Source organism: Neolamprologus brichardi, chromosome 7 (genome assembly GCF_056152115.1).
Source record: "Neolamprologus brichardi isolate AB-2024 chromosome 7, ASM5615211v1, whole genome shotgun sequence".
NCBI lineage: Eukaryota > Metazoa > Chordata > Actinopteri > Cichliformes > Cichlidae > Neolamprologus > Neolamprologus brichardi.
The window spans coordinates 47,280,642-47,303,946 of record NC_142110.1 but is presented as its reverse complement, the minus strand read 5'-3'; the positions used below and the strand labels follow the sequence as shown (position 1 = coordinate 47,303,946).

At 41.5% G+C, this 23,305-nt stretch overlaps 1 protein-coding gene across 14 annotated transcripts in view; it reads right to left on the bottom strand.

Annotated features, from left to right (window-relative positions):
- The window catches only part of dnm1a (dynamin 1a), a 51,078-nt gene that overhangs the window by 10,623 nt on the left and 17,150 nt on the right, over positions 1-23,305 (bottom strand). For 5 of the 14 annotated variants that reach the window (XM_087843735.1, XM_087843738.1, XM_087843732.1 and 2 more), the window contains exons 9-16: positions 22,786-22,853; positions 21,040-21,178; positions 17,201-17,287; positions 15,293-15,363; positions 15,156-15,207; positions 14,402-14,413; positions 12,418-12,447; positions 12,007-12,120 (exon numbers count right to left, since the gene is read on the bottom strand). In XM_087843735.1, the coding sequence (XP_087699861.1) occupies positions 12,007-12,120; positions 12,418-12,447; positions 14,402-14,413; positions 15,156-15,207; positions 15,293-15,363; positions 17,201-17,287; positions 21,040-21,178; positions 22,786-22,853 (573 nt within the window). Of the gene's footprint in view, positions 1-12,006; positions 12,121-12,417; positions 12,448-14,401; positions 14,414-15,155; positions 15,208-15,292; positions 15,364-17,200; positions 17,288-19,682; positions 19,822-21,039; positions 21,179-22,785; positions 22,854-23,305 lie in introns of all 14 variants that reach the window. The other 9 variants (XM_087843741.1, XM_087843739.1, XM_087843744.1 and 6 more) reach the window with 4 other exon arrangements.

The window sequence follows — 23,305 nt, the reverse complement described above, 5'->3', positions numbered from 1 at the left end:
CCCTCCCCTCCCTTGTTCCTCTCACTCTCTGGCTTTCCCTCTCCCTGGGAGTGAGCAACCTTGGATTGATTCATACATTTTCCTCTCCTCTGGCCAGTAAATCCAGTCAGGAAAAATGGAAACAGGGGAAGAGGAGGGGCAGCGAATGTGCACATGATGTGGGGAAGGTAAAGAGAAAATACGCTAACACGGAGAATAACTATGTTATACAAGAACAGCAACAGTAAGAGAGAAATACAAATGATTTCTTGAGTTTTATTGAATATTAGTGGGGGGTGCAGATGATGCGAGACTGGAAGATTTGAGTTTGAGGTTTGATCAGTCTGGCAACCACACATGCCAGAAAGTCAAACAACAAATTGATGAATACCAGATATCTGCTAAGACTGTCCATGTATTTGTCCTATTGCAACATCAAATAAGACTATTATCAGTCAGCCAGTTTCTTGTGTGTGCATGTGTTTCTTTTTTATGTGTGTGTACTAGTATTTGGGGGGGAAGTAGGTGCTTGAGTGCTTTACCATATGCTCCTATAAAATCCAGGCAGTGTGAGTGGGCAATGTTACAGATTTCAGATGTTAAGCACACTCGCAGGGATGCATGAGAAAACAAACCTGCAGATGCACACATGTGGTCTGAAATGCACACTTTCTCTGCACAGGACCAAGCTTCAAGTACACACACACACACATTCATCAACAGGTCATTTGGGCTCACTTGGACACAAAGTTCCTGATTTTGATAGCTGCTAAGCAGGATTTCAGCTCTAGATGAGCATCCGTGGTCTCATCTTTCATAGTGAACCATAAGTTATCCTCATGAAAGATCTTTAGAGTGAAACTTCTAATAAGTCGTAGTAGTCGCTCTATTAAAAAAGCTGCATTAAGCGCTAACTGGTACAGACTAATAATTTTTTGCATCATATAAAATAGGAAACGCCTTCTGTGCACAGGTTGTGCAAATTAACTTGAAGCACATGATTAGTTTGCTTTTTTATTGGGCACAATTTGGTAAATCCTTCCTTCATAATGGTTACATTGTTCATTTTTATCAGGTTATACTATGTTAAAAAACAGACGGGCGTAAAATGTGTTCGGGTTAAAGCTAATCCCATCTGCTTATTATATGGGACGTTTTTTAGGCAGGTGCTTTGAGAAAATTATTCACAGTGTTTGACTAAATCCATCTGTCATTACTTAATTAATATTCCACAGAGTTTCCATTACTCTTTAGATTGATTGTAATTGTATTGGCATCAAAGCAGAAATAGCAGAGGCTGATTACCACCAGACTGAGCTGCAAAAATACACCTTTTTAGGTTTAGTTTGATTTTTTTTAAAAACACTTTTACATTTTTTCACTTGTACACAAAACACAGGTGTGATCCTTGTTGGGGGTTTTTTATGGGGTTTTTTTCGTCCGAACACCCACACCACATACACACGCACTACAGGCGGGGCACTTAGTAGTTGGTATTTGGAGCAGTGTGTGAACAAAGTGCTTTTCATGGTTTTGTTTTGCTAGTGTGTAAGAGCAGGCTCATTATAGAGAGTCAGGGGAAGTTCACTTCTGGATTCGTAAAGGAACTTCACCACTCCGTACGCCATCCCAAAAAATATCTAAAAGAGTCAAACACATAAAACGTTCGAATATGGGCATTTCTCTCTCTCTCACACACACACACACACACGTGGAGGTGGTAAACACCAAAACACACACATACATGGGAACATTAACCAATTAACACTCTGAAACAAATCGGAGTAGTTTGGTTGGCGAAACCATGAAGATACTCGTTTACAGCATCCATGTTGTTTTAAGAGGCTGGATGTCTTCGTATGTGTGCGTGCACGTGTGTGCGGTGGTGCGTTACTGTGTATGTTGATGGGAGTCTGATAGAAAAATCCTGGTGACTTGGGCCATGCATCAAAGGCCTGCGGAGAAGCCGCACGGCATCTGGGAGCAATAACGTTGCTTCTAACCCTTCATTACCACAAAGACTGGGCCCTGGGTGGCAGCCAATGGTAATTTTCACAACCCTCCTCCTCACCTCCCTCTGCTTTTCTTTCCCTCCATTCTTCTGCCATTTTCCTTATTGACTTCTGTCTTTAGGAAGAAAAAAAATTAAACACAGAGGGGACTTCTTTTAAAAAAGGTGCACGGAGAAAGTAGTATAGAGTGAGGCTCAGTGGGTTTGATGCACTTGTTCAGACCAATTTTATCAATTTATAGATTTTTGTAGGAACAGATTTGTCACAACGTTCTTGTAGAAAAGATTTGTTTGTGAACATGAGCATCTTTTCGTTGTGTGTAACGAAAAAACCCACTAACGTACGCAAAAGCCATGTTTGGTCTGTGAGCAACATGTGAGAAACAGAGACGGCATCTGAGGAAACTTAATTTGACCTAATGCTGTTTGGACTTTATTTAAAGTAAGGCTACATGTTGCCAATATTTAAATGAGGAACAGACAATGATTTAGCTAAGAGAATTACAACGCTGAAGAGCTGGATTGGAGCTATTCTGGGGCAGTGTGTAAAAACACACAGCTGTTCATGACTCATCTGGCTAAAGATTGCGCAATAATGCTCTTAACAAATCACCTTGAGCAACGTGCCAGGGCCCACACTCTATAATCCTCCATTTATCACGCAAAAGTGCCTTTTTGATAACAGCATGTCAGCTGCACATGATTCAGGAACTCAAATCTAATCTGAAACGTCCAATTTCGCAGCGATATGAACATTAATTCTCACATTTTCTTTTTTATGACAAGGTTTTGGCTCCTTCGATTATCTTTTTTCATTCCTTCTTACAGAAAAAAACCCCCAACAGCCTTTGAGCTTTGCTTTGAGATTTTCCTGTGGGAACTGCACAAATGTGAACAAATGTCTTTGTGGAGAGATGAAACATGCTGACTGCAGTTGAACGCAGCCTGGCAGTTTAGTGATACCTTCCTGTTTAGTGGTTAATTGCTAAACAGTCAATTATCTGCCCTGAATTTACTCCTGCAGAAGGTCACTGTTACAACCTCGGGGCTATCAAGGACATGTGATCAATCACCGTTGACCACCAAAGCGTAAAAGAAAGGTTGGCCAGCAGACTAACTATATAAACACACGCTAAAATCCACACATCTTGTCTGGTGGAGGGCAAATGTTCAGCTGGTGTGTTTTGTGTCTCACAGCAAAACTCCCAGTACAAACCAATCACAGCTAAATGACATGAAACCCGAGTTCCCTCACAAGCAAATGAGGCACGCAATCGTCTGCCAGTGTTCACGCATGTTTTTCATGTAAGGATTATGTACCTTAAGGTAAACACGTGATGTCAGAATACGGGGGAAACACTGTGAATGCTTTTATAAAAATTTTTAACTTGGCACTGACCCACATACATTTGCAGTAAATTCAGTCTCGTGAAACTTCATGAGCATTAAAGCTGTGTCAGGCTAAAAGTCAAAGAAATAAAAACGCACGAAATTTAAAAAAAAAACTATAATTATAAATATCCATACATCATTGGAGAAATGCACTTTATTTTATAATGTGTAAAACAGTCACAGAAATAGCAAAAATGTATGTTTTATACATTTTTAAACGTCAATAAAATTGCCACGCAGATACACATACACAGCTGTGTTTCCATCACATCAGCGGCCATTACCTCCAATTATATTAATTGCCTAGAAACTTTGCCTCACCCTGTACCTACTGACAGCCCAACCCCAACCTTGAACCTGAAGCTCACTTTAATTTAACTCTAAACAAACAAATTTATCGCTTAGTGAGTTATGTTGTGGTCACTTGGATCCTAGCATACACAGATTTGGTTGGAGTCACCCGTATACTTTGTTTCATGTAGTCATTTTTGTTCTCACACTATGCTCCATGTTTCCAAAAGAGGAACATCATCAACATTATCATATCATAAACTAAATATATGAACAAACCAGTCTGTGTCCCTCACCCTTCATTTCTATAATCTCAAATCTTCTTTTCCATTCATGACAGATTTTATCATTCTTACAGCCTTTCTGACTTTCCTTGCTACATCATCCTGCGCTCACTTTAATTAACTTAAGTATGTTTAATATCTCAAACAGACATTTATCACCCCTTAATCATGTCACCACATTCTTTTTTTGTGTCTCTATCTCTCAGCCTCTGATATTTTATCAAATAAAAACTGATGACGCTATTTAAGATAAGGCTCAGGGGGCATGCTGTCTTTCTCTGCTTCCACAAAATCTGTAATCTGTCTAAGGAGGTACAGATGGCACTTAAGAGTGACTTAGACTTTATTGTATATGTATAAAAAACCCAGCTTTATAATCAGAGTGGTAGTGACCTCTGAAGGGTGTACTCTGGGACAGGGTTGATAAGTTAAGACGATGGATGGATAAAATTTCTTCTGTACATTTTAAATGCTGTTTTGGAAAATCTATGTGCTTCTTGATTTGAAAAGATCAAATGGGTACACAACCCTTCATAAAAGTTATTAAACACAAACAAATGGCACATTAATTAATGACTGTAGAGAGCATTTTCAGATTCAGGTTGGCTGTTTGTTAGCTGCCGCTAGATTCACATTCATGAAACCAGTATAAGTGGTATAGATTTTCCCATCTAACGCCAAAAAGCACCTTCCCACAAATATTTCAGTTACTTAGTGGGGCACGGTGATGAAGCAGTTCGCGCTGGTGGCCTAGGCCTTTTTTGCATGGGTTCTCTCTGTCCAAAGAAATGCTTGTTCGGTCAACTGGCGCTTCTAAAATGTGTCCGTCTCTCTGTTTTTTTGGCCCTGTGATGGACTGGTGGCCTGTTAAGGGTCTTCATGGCCTCACCCGCTGTTGGCGTGGTCGGGCTCCAGCCTCCCAGCAACCCTGAGCTGGATAAATGAGACGGATGAGGCTCCCAGTGTTTCCTGAGCCCTTTCCTCAAGCCACTGTCTTTTTAAATATGCTCCTTTCAACAGATAAGTATCGCTGATACAATATCACGTGAGAGAAAGGAAAAATAACCGAGTTACCCAAGAATTATGGCTGTTTGTCTCTAGATAGAAAATGAGCTGCAATGTTTCACAGAAACACGCACATTAAAACACATTCAGACGTTCAGATTTACAGGCTGCTTCCACAATTTCGTACAGAGCGCTCTCTCTTAAATAAATTTACAGAGCAACACCCGCAATCTTATCTTCCCCACACGCAACGCACGAAAGACACAGTTTCGCCCACGAACTGGCGGAGCTGCTGTCAAAGCAGGAAAAACAAAGTCAGAACCTTGAGGTTTTTCTGTGACAGTATTAAGCAGCTGTATTTCACGGCAAGACGGAATAACATGGGAGCACAGATCACGCGCGTGTATGTGCATACTTTCTCAGCATTTCTGGCTTCCCTGACTAAGAGTCTGAAAAGTAAGCTGTCTGCCTGGTCATCCAAACAGTGGAAACAATGTTAGCGCGACCGCAGCATTTCCCCCACCTACCCATTAAAATTCACTCTTTCCAATCCTCCAAACCCTAAACTCGACTGCAACACTAATCCATTTTATGTCTTATGAGGATTGGTTTCTGTAATTTTCTGGCTTGCTAGGTTCTTTTTTTTTTTTTTTTTTTTTTGACCTCCTTGTTCATGGGGCATCGTTTCGCCCCCCATTTTGAAGTTCTTCCCCATTTTTTCTAGCCGTCCAAGCGGTACTGCTGACTCGTCTCTCGTGGGATCGTGCCTGCTTTGATTTGGAGCTCAGGTCGGAGCTCAGAAACCGCAGCTAAAACAAACACATGGCCTTGGCCACCACTACACTGCACACGTACTACTACACACACACACACACACACCTGGAAACACTAGCACTAATTACTCCTGTCTGCTAGAAGTAAGGACCAAACCTAACTGTGAGTGCGTGTGAAGCCCTAGAAAGTAAAGGAGGAACTTTTGACTGGTTGTGTCTCAACACTGCCTCTTCCCTCCTCTTTTGCACACACACACACACACACACACACACACACACACACACACACACACACACACACACACACACACGCACACATGTCTTTCGCCCTGGTTCTGATTTACCAGTCGTATGTCACCCTTCCAAGCAGCAACCAACCCACCCCCCTTGCCACCACTCTGTGTGTGTGTGCTGGGAAGGCTGCAGAGCTGCATAAAGGGCTCTTTATTCGAGTCGGACAGGGAGAGGAAATCAGCTTTAGAAATAAAAACAGAAGGAGCAAGAGAGAGATGGAGACCACAGGGCTGCACATCTGGAGTTATTACAAGGCTTCCTCCCGCTTGCCAAGAAAACGCCGACATTCCTGCCCCTTTCTACAAAGACTACGGAGCCTCTCCTCTCATCCAGGCTCACTCCTACATGCACAAATCCATCACTCATACTCATAATATATATATTTATATATGTATGCTCACATGTATCAAAAGCAGGGATGCACTGCATTGAGAACACGCAAATGCTTTGTGAAACACATAAATGCCTCCATGTGAGAGCGCAAACGCGTCCACATACGCTTCCACTAAAAGGCTCCCTCCCTCTGCAGCCAGTCCTTCACTCCCTTTCCAAACTTTTACAACACGCAGGCCAAATGAATGTGTCTCACTTCCTGTTCACCTCTGACCTTCCACTTTCTCCCTGCAAGCCAGAAGAGGGAGACTGGAAAAGGAGGGGTGAGCCAGACAGAGGGAGTGGAGAGAGAAAGAAGAGAGGAGAAAGGAAAAATAGGGGGCCGGCGAGCTCCTCCTCTTTCTCTCTCCATATCTCCTCTCTCTCTCTCTCACTCCTTTTCTCCTTCTGTCTCTCAAAGGGAGAACTTGGTGGCCAGTCCCTTGCCACGTCGAACCTCCAGCCAGTCCACCTTGCCTGCTACCGGAGATCCCCCTTTGTCTTTTTCTTTTCTTTTTTTTCCTTTTTTGCTCTAGGAGCATTTGAACCCCAATCAGCAAAGGTTTCCCTCAGCAGTGTGGCAGCAGCGCTGAATGAAAGAACAGGCAAATTCAGCAAGGATTTGGGAAAGAAGAAGCATCACCTAATGCAGAAAGATGCAAAGAAGCGAAACGAGATCGCCAAGACGCAGGTATCCCCCTCTTTCTTTCTTTCTTTCCATTCGGCGCATGTCTAAGGAGACGAAAGGTTGCATACTCCGGCGTTTTAGAGGGAGGTGTTGGGTTGGGAGGATTTCGGCTGACCACAAATATTATCTGATAAGATCTGTTCCAGGGAGATTAACAACACTTGCACTTGCAGCTGTTTTTAACCATAACTACTTGAAACTCTAATGACTTTTGTTCGGTTTGGCCTGAAATTTTAAGGGAACTAAATGGGGCTTAGGCTGCACTAATTTGGGCTAAATAGGTTGACCATTTTTGTGTGTTTTGGCATCTGTGCTGGGCTTTAATCTTTTCTAAATGCAGAATTCTTGCAAAGAAATACTAGTTACTTTGTTACATTAATATTTAAGACCAAAATTCTCAGATTAAAAAGCATATAATTAGCCGATGAGTAATTAAAGCTCATTGGCTACATATAACAGATTTATTACTTCTAAATGTGTTATATTTGATATTTAACATTAATTAAACACTTTCTGTGTGTTTGTGTTTCCCCCATAGAGCTTGGTGAGGAATGTTGCTTTTCACAGCGGGAAACAGGAAGGAATGTCACAGAATCTGCCAATCAGCGCCTATCACCTCCGTCTAACCTCTCCCGCTCCTCCTCCTCCTCCACCACCACCACCTCCTCCTCCATCCCTTCCATCCCAGCTCACTCAATCATCTCCGATCGGCCCTTTGCGGCAGTCAGACTGCGAAGATAAGCCAGGCCCCGGAGCCTGGCTGCAATCACAGTGAGTACGATTAAGAGTGTGTGTGGTGATATATCTGATTCTGATTCTGAGCACATGAGTAAAGAGTCCTCCACAGCGCTACCCTTCAGCCGCCCGGCCCGCCTGCCCAGTGTTCAGACTACCTGTTCAGGAAGTAGTGGTTGTACAGTAGTCTGCACATTGGTTAGGCTGGCCGGGGAAGCACAGGACGACTGCCTAAAAAAAGCAGGATGGGGGGGTAAAAAAAAAAAGTGAGAGCACCCCAAAGGGCATTCAGCAGGCACAAGCACATCAGGCTGTGGGAACACGCAGCTGCACCACCCCTCGTCCATCTGGACCAGCCCGGGCACGAGCCTAAATAAAGCACCCAAAGGCTCCACCGCAGAAGGCCTAGCCCTCGCCCAGGATGGATTTATGAGTGATGGAGAAGTCCTAAAATTTTGAAAGCAGACCCATCAGGTTGTACTCTTATTAAGCTATATGATGTTTGTGTAACCAAGACCTCACTCTGGGACTCAGCTTGTGAAAAATATTTAAAAATCGTCACAATAAAGAGGCTTAAGTTTTCAATGTTGTTGTTTTTCTTTTTTTCTTGAGCAACTTATCACACATATACGGGCTCCACAAAAAGTAAATAAACACCACAGGCATATAGATATAAGTGATGGTTGCGAGACATTTTTAACATGTTGTTTATTTTCCTATGCAACCAAAAGCTGAAACCAGAAACGTTCAGCCACACAGGAAAAAAAAAAAAAAACAACCAAAAAGATAACTAAAGCGCACAGTAAACCTCCAGCGTCACACTGCACTCATAATGAAAATGTACAATTATGCCTCTTGCTTTCCCTGCATCAGCTTGCGGCCGCTTTACCTCAAATGACCATGTAATGTGCAGAGAGGCAGGAAGCCACCAGACAGAAATGTTGAAAGAGCAGCTACTCTATCATTGTCTGTTCACCGTTTTGTTTTTGGGTTGGCTTTTTTTTTGTTGCTTTTTTATATAGCTCTCCCGCCAAAAAAAGACAGAAAATTGTGGGTTTTAGTGTTTGTAGGTGATGTCATGTGAAAAGTTACAAGTTTAGCTACCCCCCTCCACTTGCTTCTACTTCTTCTCTGGGACCACAGTTTACCTTCGGGCCTGCCTGTCTTTGATAAAGCAAACCCGCAGTGTACCGTTTCGAATCCCCACTCCCTCGCAAACACACCAAAGCAAAAGAAACGTTCACACGGTGCCTCATCACAGAGCATCGTCTTCAGGAATGAACACCACAAAACCAACCTGTTTCCATTTACAGCCCTGCCACCAAACACACAAGTATATATGCATTTATATATATACACACATACACACACCCGTAACGCACAAAGCAAAAGGCCATGTGCATGCACACACACACACACACGCTCACCATTAAAGCAGACATGTTACTATGAGTGTGCTGAAAGCAGCGGTCTGCTGTTTCCCCCCAGGATGTTTACAGCTGGGATCACCAGGAGAGTCTGGCTTTCTGGCAGCTTTACAGCACGAGCAGGGAAACCCGGGCAGACACACACATGCGCAGTGACTGAACACACACACACACATACACAAAAGAAAAAGGGCACCCAAAGTTAATACAGGCACTAAAAGATCAAATGAAATCAAGCCATTTGTGCCTTTGTACTATTGTCAATGTGAGACTGCGGTTGTCACATGCTTGTGTAAAAATATGGATTTGATCATACCAATGCACGGCTATCACAAGCGTTACAAGTCTATAAAATCCAGTGTTTTACATTCATATACACAATGTTTCTTTACAACCATTTTTTTTTCCTCAATTTGTGGCTCATCCCCCTCACTTTCACTCTGCTTTGGGAAGCTTTAAGCTTTAGAGCAGCCTAATTCAAAGAACTGGCATGTCCTGTGGTAATACAGACCAGAAGGCTTCTAAGAGCACACACACATGCATGCGTGCACACACGCACACACTAATCAAAACATCCTGGCACCAGTACTACTAAAGTTATTATTAGTGTCTGGAGGTGGAGTGTGTCCATGTGTGTATGCGTTTGCCAGACCATGGCGAGGGTTTTCCCCGTGACAAGCGGCACCACCAATAAAACAGTCGTGTGCTGATTTTGCAAGATGGTGCAAATAACGTTTCAACGCATATACGTGGAAAAGGGTGTGCAAAAACGTGGAGTTTTCTGCATGCACTGATGCATTTTTCCCCCTGAAACTAAACAAAGCATCGTATTTTGGCAGGTCTCCACCCAGGTGGTCAGCATAATTCCTTAGGAGTACTCTGGTGTGTGAGGGGCTTATGTAAAATGTCGGATATAAAACATCACGTAAAGTCTCTCTTTTTTTTAGGCTACAGCTACAGCAGCAGGCTGAGCTGAGCTGTAACGTCAGCACGTGGTGTTGGTTCTAGGTCTCCATGTGTCCTCACAGCTCCATGTTCAAATAAATAGACATTATGAGAGAGAGGTAACAGATGGAGGGAGGAGACAGGAGTAAAAAAAATAGGAGACTGTGACAAGGAAAGACTGAGACAGAAAGCAAGAGGCGAGGAAAGGATGACAGACTGTTTCTTTTGTTTTTTGGGAAGAACATTTGAGGACGTCTCTGGGAAAGAAGGAGGGAGGGAGGATGTAATGTACCAAACCAGCCCTTCCAACCTCTTTGCCTCCCCCATCTGTGCTACCTTTTCTCCCCACTTTCTCTCCTCACATGGTCCTTGTTACTCCTGCTGCTAACCAGCTAACGAGAGACACTCCTGCCTCCACCCCTGCGATCCAGTCCCCCTCTCACTTTGTGCCCCTTCTTTGAAATAAAGTAGGTTTATTAGAAGCAGCTTGTGTGTGTGTGTGTGTGTGTGTGTGTGTGTGTGTGTGTGTATGTGTGTGTGTGTGTGTGTGTGTGTAATTAGGAACAGGGCAATGCAAGGGCTCTGGTATGCACATATGTGTGCCAGCTTCAATGTCTGACATGCTGTGGGGTCCTGACTTTTTAGAAAGGTCTGCTCAGTCCTACACACACACACACACACACACACACACACACACACACACACCACACACACACACACAGCCTGATGTCAGCGCGCACAGAGGCTGTGGCTAAGGCATGGAGACAGTGAGACTGTGGCTAGCTCCTAATAGTTCTGCAAAGCATCATGGGATACCGCTTTGACCAGTAAGTCCAGTAACAAAGCATGTCAGGGAAAATCATATCAGTGTGCAGAAGATAACACTGACCAGCAGTCATAGCTGCAGTGGAATGAATGTTGGACCAGGTCACGGAGAATAAACACTCGGATCCCAGGAAAATTCTGTCGGGTTGTGCGGTAAAGATGCAGAAAAACCGCCACAGTAAAATGTAATTTCATAGTGTCATACAGTAGGAATCGGATCACAAGACTATATGCTTTATAATCAAATTATACTGTGAGGAAATGTCAATTTTGTCAAGTTTTGTTTTTCCCAAACAAGCTTTTTCCTAATTATATGAAACCACCAAACTCCAAAGTCCTGTCAAACTGAAGTACACCAAAAAACAGAGCGGCTGACTAGTCTGACGTTTGCTAAACACAGAAAAATCTGTGTCAGCACATAAGTTGGAACACAAGAATCAAAAGACTGTTGATCTGTGGTCATTTGCACTGCATGGACATTATATTGTTTATCCATCAGGGGGCACTATCCAGTTTATTTTTCAACTCGTTAAATGACCCATTTTAAGTCCTTTTCTGTTTTTTTATTTATATATTATGGTCAACACACACAAAAGAAAAAAACAACATGCCTCAGATCATCATCATAAGATTTTCAAATATTGAGCCTTCAAAACTGAGTTTCAGTCGGGTTTAACTTTGAATCAATTATCCTGCAAAGAACCCTTTGTTTCCCTTTCAAAACAAAACTCTGTTTCTATGCAGTAACAAGTACTTGTAGTGCAGTGTTGCATACTTTTATGAATCTCTTACGCTGCATGTTTCTTTGGAAAACACTACAAAGCAGTTGGCTGATGCTTCGGGCAGATGATTCAGTCATCAGGTCTGCAGCTCAGACCGCAAACAGAACTCTAAACCAAGACTTTGAGTGTGCAAATACTGAAACATGCAAACACACACAAACACCATGGCCGTGTGACTCCGTGTGCACGAGTGACTTTCTCACCTCATCATCCTTGTACCAGGACAGACTCTCGGCGGTCAGGACAAACCAGTACTCCTTGGCGCCTCCCTTCATGATGCCGATGTTATTAATGGTCAGCCAGCCCTTCCTGATCACCTGAGAAACAGACGGATATAGCAGACACACAGAAAGGAAATGAGCTGAAACTCAACCAGCATTTGCACATTTCACAAAGTTAACATCAACATCCATCAACCTATACATTTACAGACATTTACCACACACATATGTAGGCCTACCTACACAGCAGAAGTGAATGAGCTAACAAAAACGCTCAGCTAACCACCAACACACTCCTCGCACTCGCTCTCTTTTTTCTCCTCAGCTCTCTTGTATTTCATTCCCTCCACTTTACAGTCACACATACAGTACGATGGTGTGCAGGTTATTTACCTTGAACCGATCGTTAACTCCTCTCTCCGGCTGAATGAGAATGTGGAGAGAATATTACAAAGCTATGCCAGCATAGGGCATTTAGTAAAAGGCCAAATACACATGACTGATCAACTGCCAGCACATTACAGCCGGCTGCTGGGATGGCAGCAAGGGGACAGCAAGCAGGGTGAGGGACGAGGCAGATAAGGAGGCTGCAGTGGCCCGTGTCACCTTTTGAAAATCATGCAGTGAAATGCATGCGATCCTGTTTTATGCTACACTGTAGGTATGAGCTTTGCAAATGGAAGCAGCCGATTAATTATCTGAGCAAGAGCGTTTAAATAACATACATTCAATTCAGCTGTTTCCCTTTAAAGTAGTTTAAAGCAGAATAAAATGATTTAAAGCCTGGCAATTACCTACCGACAATGTAAACCCTTAAAAAAAAGGCTGGATGGATTTATGAAGTCCATTAATTTGTGTCTTTTGGATCACTATTGAACAATTCAATGTTCTTCTGATGGTTTCTGGACAACAATAAGGGTCCACAGCACACACTTAAAGACATAATTCTTTGCCCTCATAAATATAAAGTAGTAATTTGGGGGAAAATGCAACTGAAAAATATATCATATATATAATAAACAAAGGAAAACATGCTTGGTGTAAACTGAATGTCCGCCAATCACATAAAATTTATTTGTCCAGAGTCAATTAAATGTAACAGTTTACACTGTACTTATGTAACAAAATTACATTGGAAAATTTACATGTAATCAGATTACTTAGAGTCAGTATTTTGGGATTTTTTTTTTTTAGTAAAGACAAATAATCTAATAATCTATAATCTGGCTATCAGCCTGTTCTTATAGAGTCAACGCCTTTAGGTCTTGTCACTGTTTTGCCTTATAAAAGGAGGTCTAATGAGACGTGTTTTACATGAGGGACTTGCTCTACATTTAAATAATTAATAATTAATCTCTATAAAAAGTTTATAATTCCTGAACATTTAGATTAGGATCTATCATAAGGTGTGGTTAGCTTTAAGCATAACATTCTCCTTAAATTCCCTGCATGGAGGTCAGACCAGCAGTGAATGAGAAGAGCAGAAGCTTCAGGGTCTTTAAGGGCCAATGATATCCATCTATAAACAGGATGTTAAGTTCACCACTTTGCTTACAATGTGCCCCTAACCTTTGACCCTTCTCTGGGTGGTTGCAGTGACAACTACAGGGATGCCATATGTCTGCAGGTATTCATGTCCTCTGGCCTTCTGTGTTACTTTGAATTTAGAAGAGGCAGGGGAACGCTAAGACCCCTTTGATCAATATTTCGAGGGAAAATATTTATCAGAATTTTTTCAGACTCTCTTCTTTTCTGTCTTTTGTCTTTATTGCTTCTTTAGACGTGTGACTCCCTCTTCATGTAGTTCAAGCTACTGCTGGGGGGCATCTATTTACTGCCAAAGCAAATCAACTGCAGAGCCAAAGCCACACTGAACATCTCCAAACTGGGCCTTTCTGAAAGATGCATGTGGGGTTCACGCAAACATACAAACACACGCACACACACACAAAATAACATTATATAACAGAGAATCACACTTCTTTTTATGTGCACAAAAGCTTTTTATGGCATATTTACAACCCTGAAATGTAATTGTGTTTCTGTGGGGATGACATAGCTAAAAGAAAAAGGAGAACAAGGAAACAGCCAAGCATCTCTAACTACAGCCACCTGCTAATCTACTAGCACTTACTCTGAATGTTATTTCACACACACACACACACACACACACACACACACACACACACACACACACACACACACACACACTCATGTATCCACTATTAATTACAGCCTAAAATACATAAAAGACATACAAGTTTAAACATTTATAAACACATAAATCCTGATATATGTAACGTGTATGGATATGAGCTCATACATACAAATGCTCACCTGCAGATATGCACAGAATCACACACCCCACACTACTCACCATGATTTCATCCTGAAGTGTAAAAGCCACAGAGAGAAGGAGGAAGGGACGAAAGAGAGCAAAGAAGGAAACACTCAGAGGAAACTCAAGGCAACAAAATGACAGATACTAAAACATATAGAGCTGAGAAGAAGAAGAAGAAAAAGAGAGTAAAATAAAAATATGCTAAAAGTAGAAGAAGAATGCACAGGAAGCGCTTCAAAACACTTTCAAAAAGCAACGTCATCCAAAAGCTGTTACTGAACCATAAATATGTAGCCATTACACTTAAATATTCGGTTACTGTACTGTGTTGTTCTTTTTAATTAGAAGGCTTTCTATTGGGTGGCAAGATAATAACTGTTGTTGTCTTTAAAGCTTTAAACCGCAGGAGCTATCATGGTTTTTCACCAAAAGGACAAGCTGTTTCGTGACCACACAAGTGTTGTCCATTATTGTGTAACGTGTACAAGAGCAGCACAGGGTTGTGGCATTGTATAACCAATGGGCTGTTGCCCACTGTAACCATAGACCGTATAGCTGTGCAACATTTACCATGAGCGAAAACACAAGAGCTGAGTGCTAACAGAGCTAAGCCTTAGGGTAAAACTTCATAAAGTTCAGCTGGCACGTTGCTTGCCAACAGACAAAACATATTTGGAGGAGTGGAATCATCGTGTTGCAGCAGCTGAAAGAGGCCTGGAGTGAACAGCACAGCTCTGCACTATTAAGCAAGAATACAGACAGCGTGTCTGCCTGTTAGTGATCGGAGTACCTGATTGCCGGCTGCTTTCTTCTTGCTCATCTGGTTGATCCTCTGCTGGGCACTGCACAACAAGACATGCGATACTGTACTTTGACCTTAAGTAGTAAAGACTTTCCACTGTAGCGGCAGCAGATTTCTAAACTTACTTGGCAAATCCGATGAAGTCCTCATGGTTAGTGTTCATATAGGACAGCTCAATGTCTATCAACAGCAACACCTGAACAGAGAGAGTAAAACAGTCAGTTTTATACTTATATATCATATTTTGGAGCCCTGATCCCCAGCTTTCATTTTGTAATTCAGCCGCACTCAATGAATTAAATCTGAGGTACTTTCTATGTATCATTGAATCTGAATAATCTTTATGATCACTATGCACACAGAGCAATGCAACATCACAAAACTGGTTTCTTGGAGTTTGCCTTTTTTAAACTTCTTTCTCGTAACAGTGTGTGTGTGTGTGTGTGTGTGTGTGTGTGTGTGTGTGTGTGTGTGTGTGTGTGTGTGTGTGTGTGTGTGTGTGTGTGTGTGTGTGCATTTACACGGAAATGTTTGGAAAGGTCATAGCATTCAGTGAAAATTATAGGGGAACGAGGCAGCACAGAGGTTACACTGTCACCTCACAGCATGAAGTTCCCGATTCAAAACCCAGATGGGAAGTTTCCATGTTCTTCCTGTTCCTACATGGGCTTCATTAGAGTGCTCTGGCTTCTGCCCAAAGACATACGTGTTACGTCAACTCACTCAAAAGCCACTGCATTAGGTACACCCTTTCATTTAATTCAATCATGGTCAAGACCTATTCACGTTCAAAATGAGCATCAGAATAAGAAAGAAAGGTGATTGAAGTTATTCTGAGTCTGGCATGGTTGATGCCAGATGGGCCGGTCTGAGTATTTCAAAAACTGCTGATCTGCTGGGATTTTCCCACACAACCATCTCTAGGGTTTTATGGAGAATGGTTCAAAAAAGAGAAAATGAGCAGCAATTCTCTGGCTAAAAATGCCTTGCTGGTTCTCGAGGTCAGAGGACAATGGTCAAACTGCTTCAAGCTGATAGGAAAGCAACCGAGGTATGCAGAAGAGCATCTCTTAATGCACAACATATCAAACCTTGAAGCAGATAGGCTTCAGCAGTAGACCACATCGGCTGCCACTGATCATTATATATACATCATATATACATCATAGAAACTATGAGCACTGTTGGTGACTATGTCGATCCCTTTATGACCACAGAGCACAGAGCAGGGATTATGGATATGCAGCTGACAAACCTGCAGCATCTGTGTAATACTAGCATATCAAAATGGACCAAAATCTCAGAAGAGTGTTTCCAGCATGTTAGTAAATCTCTGCTACACACAATAAAGGCAGTTCTGATGTAAAACAGGGTCTAGAACAGTACGAGCAAGGTGCAACTAATAAAGTGGCTGGCGGGTGTATATTGGGCGTATGTCACTTAGGTAAAGTGCTTGAAGTGTTTAGAATAAAGTGCTGTATGAATTTATGGTTAAATGTGACTTATAGTCTTAAGCACTGTGATTGGTCAATAAGTCAAATTAAACTGATATACTTTAAGAAAAACTATTTCAGCAGGGAAGTGAGTAAGAACGAACTGTTAAAAGCCCCTGCTTCTTTGCAGAAATACTTTCTACACTACAAATTATTATATTCTCCATAAAAAAAATGAATATGAAATAAGATTAAAGCCCTAAATAGGAGCAGCTTGTAACTGAAAATGGTTTGCAGACATGGAAATTTTGAGATAATGGACCACTAGTTGAAAACAGACCAGTAAAAAGATCTCACAGCCCGCCTTCAAGCAAAATATCACAACTTTAAGAGACAACAAAGCACTTTCCTTACTAAGACATCCTGATGCGGTTATTATATAGAACAATGACAAATTCCAGCACACACCAGGATGCACGCTGATTTAAAACATGACAAAACAATTCATCCATATCATTGTTTTACACAAACGTACCCCATTCCACACCATCACAACCCCCCCACACACTTTACACCATACACACTGTTTGTCTGCTTTACCTGTCCTTTAGTACGGCTTTCTCTGTCTCTGATGTGCTGAGTGACAATTCTCTCCATCTCCTCTCTCAGCATGGGGTACTGAGCCAGCTGTGAGCACAGAAAACGGCAGGTAAGTAGCCCAAAAAACAAACACAGATCCCAACACATGCACACACTGTCACACGTCAATGTACAAGATTCAGTAAATAAATTTTAAAAAAAAAGATCTCACAGAACCACAGCACACAGTTCCACAACACAACAAAATACGTTACAGAAACACAATTAAACACGGTATGTTTGAGGGGGTCTGGGTTTATTGCAGACTCAGCTCTAGTCACTGCTCACCCTGAGTGGGTGTTGACTTGTGTTAGATTAAATAATACGTGCCAAATGTGTATTCGTTCCCACCGTGTAACAAATGCAAGAGAATAGAGCAAAGTCTGTGATTTTTCTTCTTTTTCACCACAAACACAGAATAAACAATGTTCCTGGCAGAAAAAGCTTTCTTTTTCCCAGCACACTGTGGGTCTTTTTCCATGAGCTCATTGCAAAAACCCACGAACGCAGACGCTGGTGGGTCTCCAATGTGACACAAACACATTTGGAGAAGTGTGAGGAAAGAGAGAAAAGCAAAAAAAATCAAATAATCGCAGCGCGAGAAAGAAAGGCTTTCGTACAAGTTACAGTGCATCTTTGGAGGGTTAGTGAGTAGGTACCGATTGGCCTCTTTCGTTGTTTGGGAGCTTATTTAGCGCCTTCCAGGTCTGATCCACTGACAGAGCAGATGACACCAATAAAGAAGAAACATTTTAAATAATTTTTGCCAGTATTTGAATTAAATAAGTGACTTTTTCAGGTCCTACTGCCAATAATAATGAGGCTTTTCAACATCACACAGCATACACTGCATATTTAAAGTTTTAGAGGACCGAGGAGGCAAATCTGAAGCATATTTCCCAATCAGAATGTTGATTTTATTTAGAAGGCACACACTACTAACAACGGCATCACTGTGCCGTTACGAAGGGAGACTGTTTTGACGAGAAGCATTTCATGCGAAAAGTTACGTGTGCCATATGGAAGCAGATAATTTATGCAGGTAGAAAGATGCAACGCAACTTGACGACAGACACGATCTGTCAAAATCTGCTGCTGCGGTCAGTGACTTCAGAACTGACACTGAAAAAAGAACAGTGGAGAGAAGAGATTCGGGCTGGCATGCAATGCAAAGAAGCAGGGAAAGGGTGGAGGGTGGAGGACGGGGAGGTGTGGGAAGACTTCAAACTGACCCCCTTTGTGGATTTTCCCAAACACTGGGTATTATATTACAGTATCTTTTTGATACAGTGAAATAACTGCAAAAGCGTGACAGTGAAGAGAAATCCAAAGGAGGCGGCACTGCTACTCTGTGCTGGTCAGTCGCTTAGCGAGGAAGCAGCCATTCAAAGGTTTGTGCAGGACGACGGGACGGAGAGGACGAAAGAGAAATGAAAGAAGAAATAAAGAGACGCTCGAATCACGTCAGTTAGTCAATGAGTGGAAGTACACAACCAGTCACTCCGGTATATTAAACCACACTGACAGAGACAGAAAAAGTGTGATTTTAATCCGGTTAAATCAAATGGTTTTTAGACATCATGAAATATACTGTGGAAGAAAACCAAAAAGTTGTCTAACATGCTTGGTTGTCAATATAAGACCGGTTATAACCGACAAAAAAAACAAATGATAACGATAGTTTCGTTACAATAAAGGTTACGTGGTTACATACGGAGCAAGGATAGACTGATAAGTGCTGATTAAAGTTTAGTGTGTTTCAAAACTTACATTAATTCATTCATTCTTTATTTATTGTGGGTCAGTTTACAAATACTGCTCAACATTTTATGTCACTTAAAAATGTCCTAATTTGGGGGTTTTGTGTCTTTTTTTTAATTAAAAAATGCTTTTTTAATCAAAGACGTTGTAATTGTTGATTATGTTTATCACAGCTGATTAAAGTGGAGTCAGTGGAGTCTCTGGAGTCATCAGACTTGTGCACTACTACTTTTACAGAGCAGCACAATGTGGCTCATGGGGTACCATTTAATTATGCAGCCATTTGACGTCATTAGTATTGTACAAGCTCTGCATTGCCACATATGTTTGTACACATTTCAATAAATCGCTGCACCTTTTTCCCATATAAAGATATAAGACTTTAGCACAGCAACGTAGCTTTTTATGCAAAGTCTTCATATAACATTATTTAACATGTATAAAATATAGCATTGGCACTATTTTTGAAATATTAGCCAGTCATTGCATTAAAAAATGATTTTCTTCCTTATAACCAATAAATATAATATACAAGGTGTTTTTGGGATACAAATACTGTTTGTCTCTCATATATCTCTTTATATAAAGTATGGGTAAAAAGAAATCTCCAGCTATCAGTCTACCCTTACCTGTAAGATTAACAGAGATAGCGAAAGTGGCTTTGTTCTCTTTAAAATTTTACCTTTTGGCTACACTTCTGTATGGTGAAGGTGAGTTCACTCACTACCATATCTATACACTTCAGTGTGGGCTCCTTCAGCTTTTGGATCTGCTTTTTCACTATGGCTTCAAAAGCCAGGTCGGGGGTGAATAGCCCCGTCCTGTAGAGATAGGTAGGCAGTACGAGAGAGAGAAAGGAGCAGGAAAGAAATAAAAATGGAAGAAATAGGTGGGGAAAGAGGAAAATTAAAAGCATCGAATGAAGAGTTGTAAGTGGAGGTAGAAAGGAAATACAGTAAAAAGATGAGACCAATTTAAAAGAAAGCCGTGAGAACAGATGGTGAGGGAGAGGGGCAGTAAACAGATGAGGCAGGTGAAAATTGGAGATGAAGCAGGAGAACAGATTGAAGATGACAAAGACGGGGGGGGATGGGCGGGGGGGGGGGGGGAGGATAAACAGCACAGAAGGAAGAAAGTGCAAGTGAGACATTTGGTTTCCACCTAAAGCCATCCTAAAACAGGACAGTGCTGGAGCCTCTCTCTATGAACAAAGAAGACGAGGAGGAGACTGAAAGAAATAGAAAGAGCTCCCAGCCTGCGTGACTCTGCCAGCCAAAAACTCCAAGCAACACACCACGAGACCGCAGCTGTGCACCCCAACCTCCAGCCAAAACAGCCTGATCTCCCCTGGTGTCAAACCCCTCTCCACCCAGCTCTCCTCTGACTTCCAGAGGGAGTCTGATCATGATAGTTATCATCCCAGCGTTGTCGTTGAACTTGTTTGGTTACAGCCGATCCGAGTGGATAAAGATTGCTGTTCTTTTCTTTGGCCCCGCTTTCTCTCATCTTACGCTCAGAGTGCAGCCCCTGAGGCGTGAAGTTAAGCAGTAATTGTCATGGCTCCCGTCAGCTGCAGGTGCACGGCTGCAATCTCACACACGAGAAAGTTCGGATACTGAGGTCATCCAATACGCTTGCCAGGTATTCGAAATGAAAGACAGTGTATGTGTTTGTCTAGCTTGCACTAGAAAAGGTGGAAAGGGTGTTGCCCTCGTGATGTTACCCATCAGTTTACTCCGAGCATCACTGAATGCTCTGATAGCTTTCTAAGGCAGACGTATTCTGATGATCGCTCAGCGTCCCCACTCTGTTTCTTCAGCACAACCATCTACCACAGCCAGCCTGTCCAGCCAAACCCTCCACGGTACTACAGTAAGGTAGGGCAGGCAGCCCACCCTGCCGCTCCAGGCGTCCCCTCGCTGTCCAAGAGCAGCGAGGGCTGGAGGGAGTCAGGTGGTTAGAGTGAAAGGGAGCGAACAGCAGAGGGACTGAAGAGGTGGAAAGCAAGGAAAAAAAGTGCTAGCTTTTATTTTTTTTACCTTCTTGGTACACTGCCTAACTGTATTGACTAGCTCAGAAATGACCATGTCCACACATTTGGTGCAAGGCTCTTTAATCTTCCCAATCTGCCTTTTCACAATGGTCTCAAAGGCCATGTCCGGGGTGAAGAGGCCAGTTCTGCCCGACACAGAGAGAAGCAGCCACAGGGCCGAAAGACGAGAGGAGGAGGAGGAGTTGGTGGAAAGAAAGAAAAGAGAAGGAATAAAGAGGGTTGGGTAGAGAGGAGAGTGTTAATTATAAAGATTTACCCTCCACTTCTGAGTTTTAAACAGAAACAAGCAAAAATTCAGCAAAAGACAGGAAAAGGCAAGGAACCGGGATGTGATCCTACACAGCAAATATTCAGTTATTGTTATATTGTTTTAGACCAAAGAGGCCGTCGTGTTGCTCACATTAGTCATATACCTTTTATAATCAAGCATCACAGCAAGTATTTTACATACAGGGCTTAACAAATATAATAGAGCACCTGTCATAAAAGCAAAGACTTTTTAAAAAATAGTTTCAAACTAAAAGAACTGTAACTTTGTCATCTTGATAAAAACAATAATTTTCTTTACTATTTTTCAGCTTTTTATAATAAAACAATCAATTTAAAAATTCAAGGATAACAACAATAATTTTACTATATAATTTCCATTAAAGAGCTTGTTTATATTGGTGGATTATACAATAACCAGTACTGTTATTTAGGGCTGCTGTGGAATTAACCTTAAAGTTAGTGGTGGTTTAATAAAACTGTTAAGCAGTGTATGTGCAGTAATCCACATTTAAACAAATCTAACCACGGCTCAAAACAATTATTCACACTTTTGTTTCTCAAATAACTAAACGGAAAATCAGAGCAACTTTGGGGGTCAGATATTTATTTTAGCTAAAACGAAATTTACATTTTGGTTTTACAATTTCAGTTTTTAATATTTGTTTTGTTTCTTATTTCTTGATTTTTTGTATTATCCTGTTTAGTCTACATGTTATCTTACTCTTTTTTTTTATAAGTCTGTTTGTTGCACATAATCGTCGTGTTTTGCTCAGCTCTCGTTATTTTAAAACATACTTAAACCAGAAGCATGATTTTCTTACATCAAAATGTGAAGAGCAACTCTTTTTTATCTTGCTTTTACATCCTGGTAAACATCTATCTGGCATTTTAAAGACATATACATGAACGAAGCAGAAACCAGAAGGGATAGAAATCCTAAATATTTTGGCACTAATGGAAATATATTAAATATGATTTCTTTGCACAGCTCATTTATGTTTCATAAATATAAATATATATATATATATATATATACAAACCCACAAGTTTTGCCATACACCGTAGTTTGATTTTGACAAACAAAACTCTAAATCAAAACGTAGCCTAATTTTTGGGGTGAAATAAAATAGACAGTAAACATGCACATCATCAGGAAGAGAGAACAAGAACATCCCAGAAATAAGGTACAGAGATGAAAAGCCCTTTTATCAGCATGAATGTGCAACCACATAAAAAACGAGGGTACGCAGCAGTCACCAGCTGCGTCTGTTCCCAAACGACCCTGTGCTGAAGTATATTGTATAACCTTAGTGTGCAGCAGAGCCCTCAATTTGTGTTACTGCTGTCTTGGATTAGCAAAGAGGGTAGTTGCAGGTTAGATGTGACTGAGACAAAGAGATGGGAGGTGAAGCAGAGAAAGAACAGAGGGAAGGGTGGAGGGTGAGCTGGAAGGCGGACGTGCCTGATGCCATGAATGTTCTTGATAGCGTAGCTGATTTCCTTGCGGAGTTCTTTCTCGTCAAACTCCATCTGAAAGGCAGACAGAGAAAGGAAGATGTTGTCAAACATGGACATGCAGACTTTGTATTCTCCCTAACTCAGCGCTCGCTTTCATGTGACTTTGTTGACTATTCCTGCAACATCTGTTTTCAATATATTTGTCCAAGTATCTCCATTATATTTACTGCGATGCCACATTCTCCCCTGCTTTTACTCAAAATTTAATATTTTCTCTGAAGCGTGCACCATAAGCAAATAAAACATAATGATGAATTGACTTCTAGCTACTCGCTGCGGCTTCTAATGTATCTGGCAGGCTTTGAGGGTTTTCTGCGTTTTGAGTAAGTTTTCTGGTTAGGAAGCAACCTGCTCTTTTTTTTTTTTTTTTTACCTCAGCGGGAAACCAACACTGCATTTTTTTATTTTTTTTTTGCAACTTGGTCACAAACAGTAAGTTTTATATCCTCAAAGGGAGGGCGAGA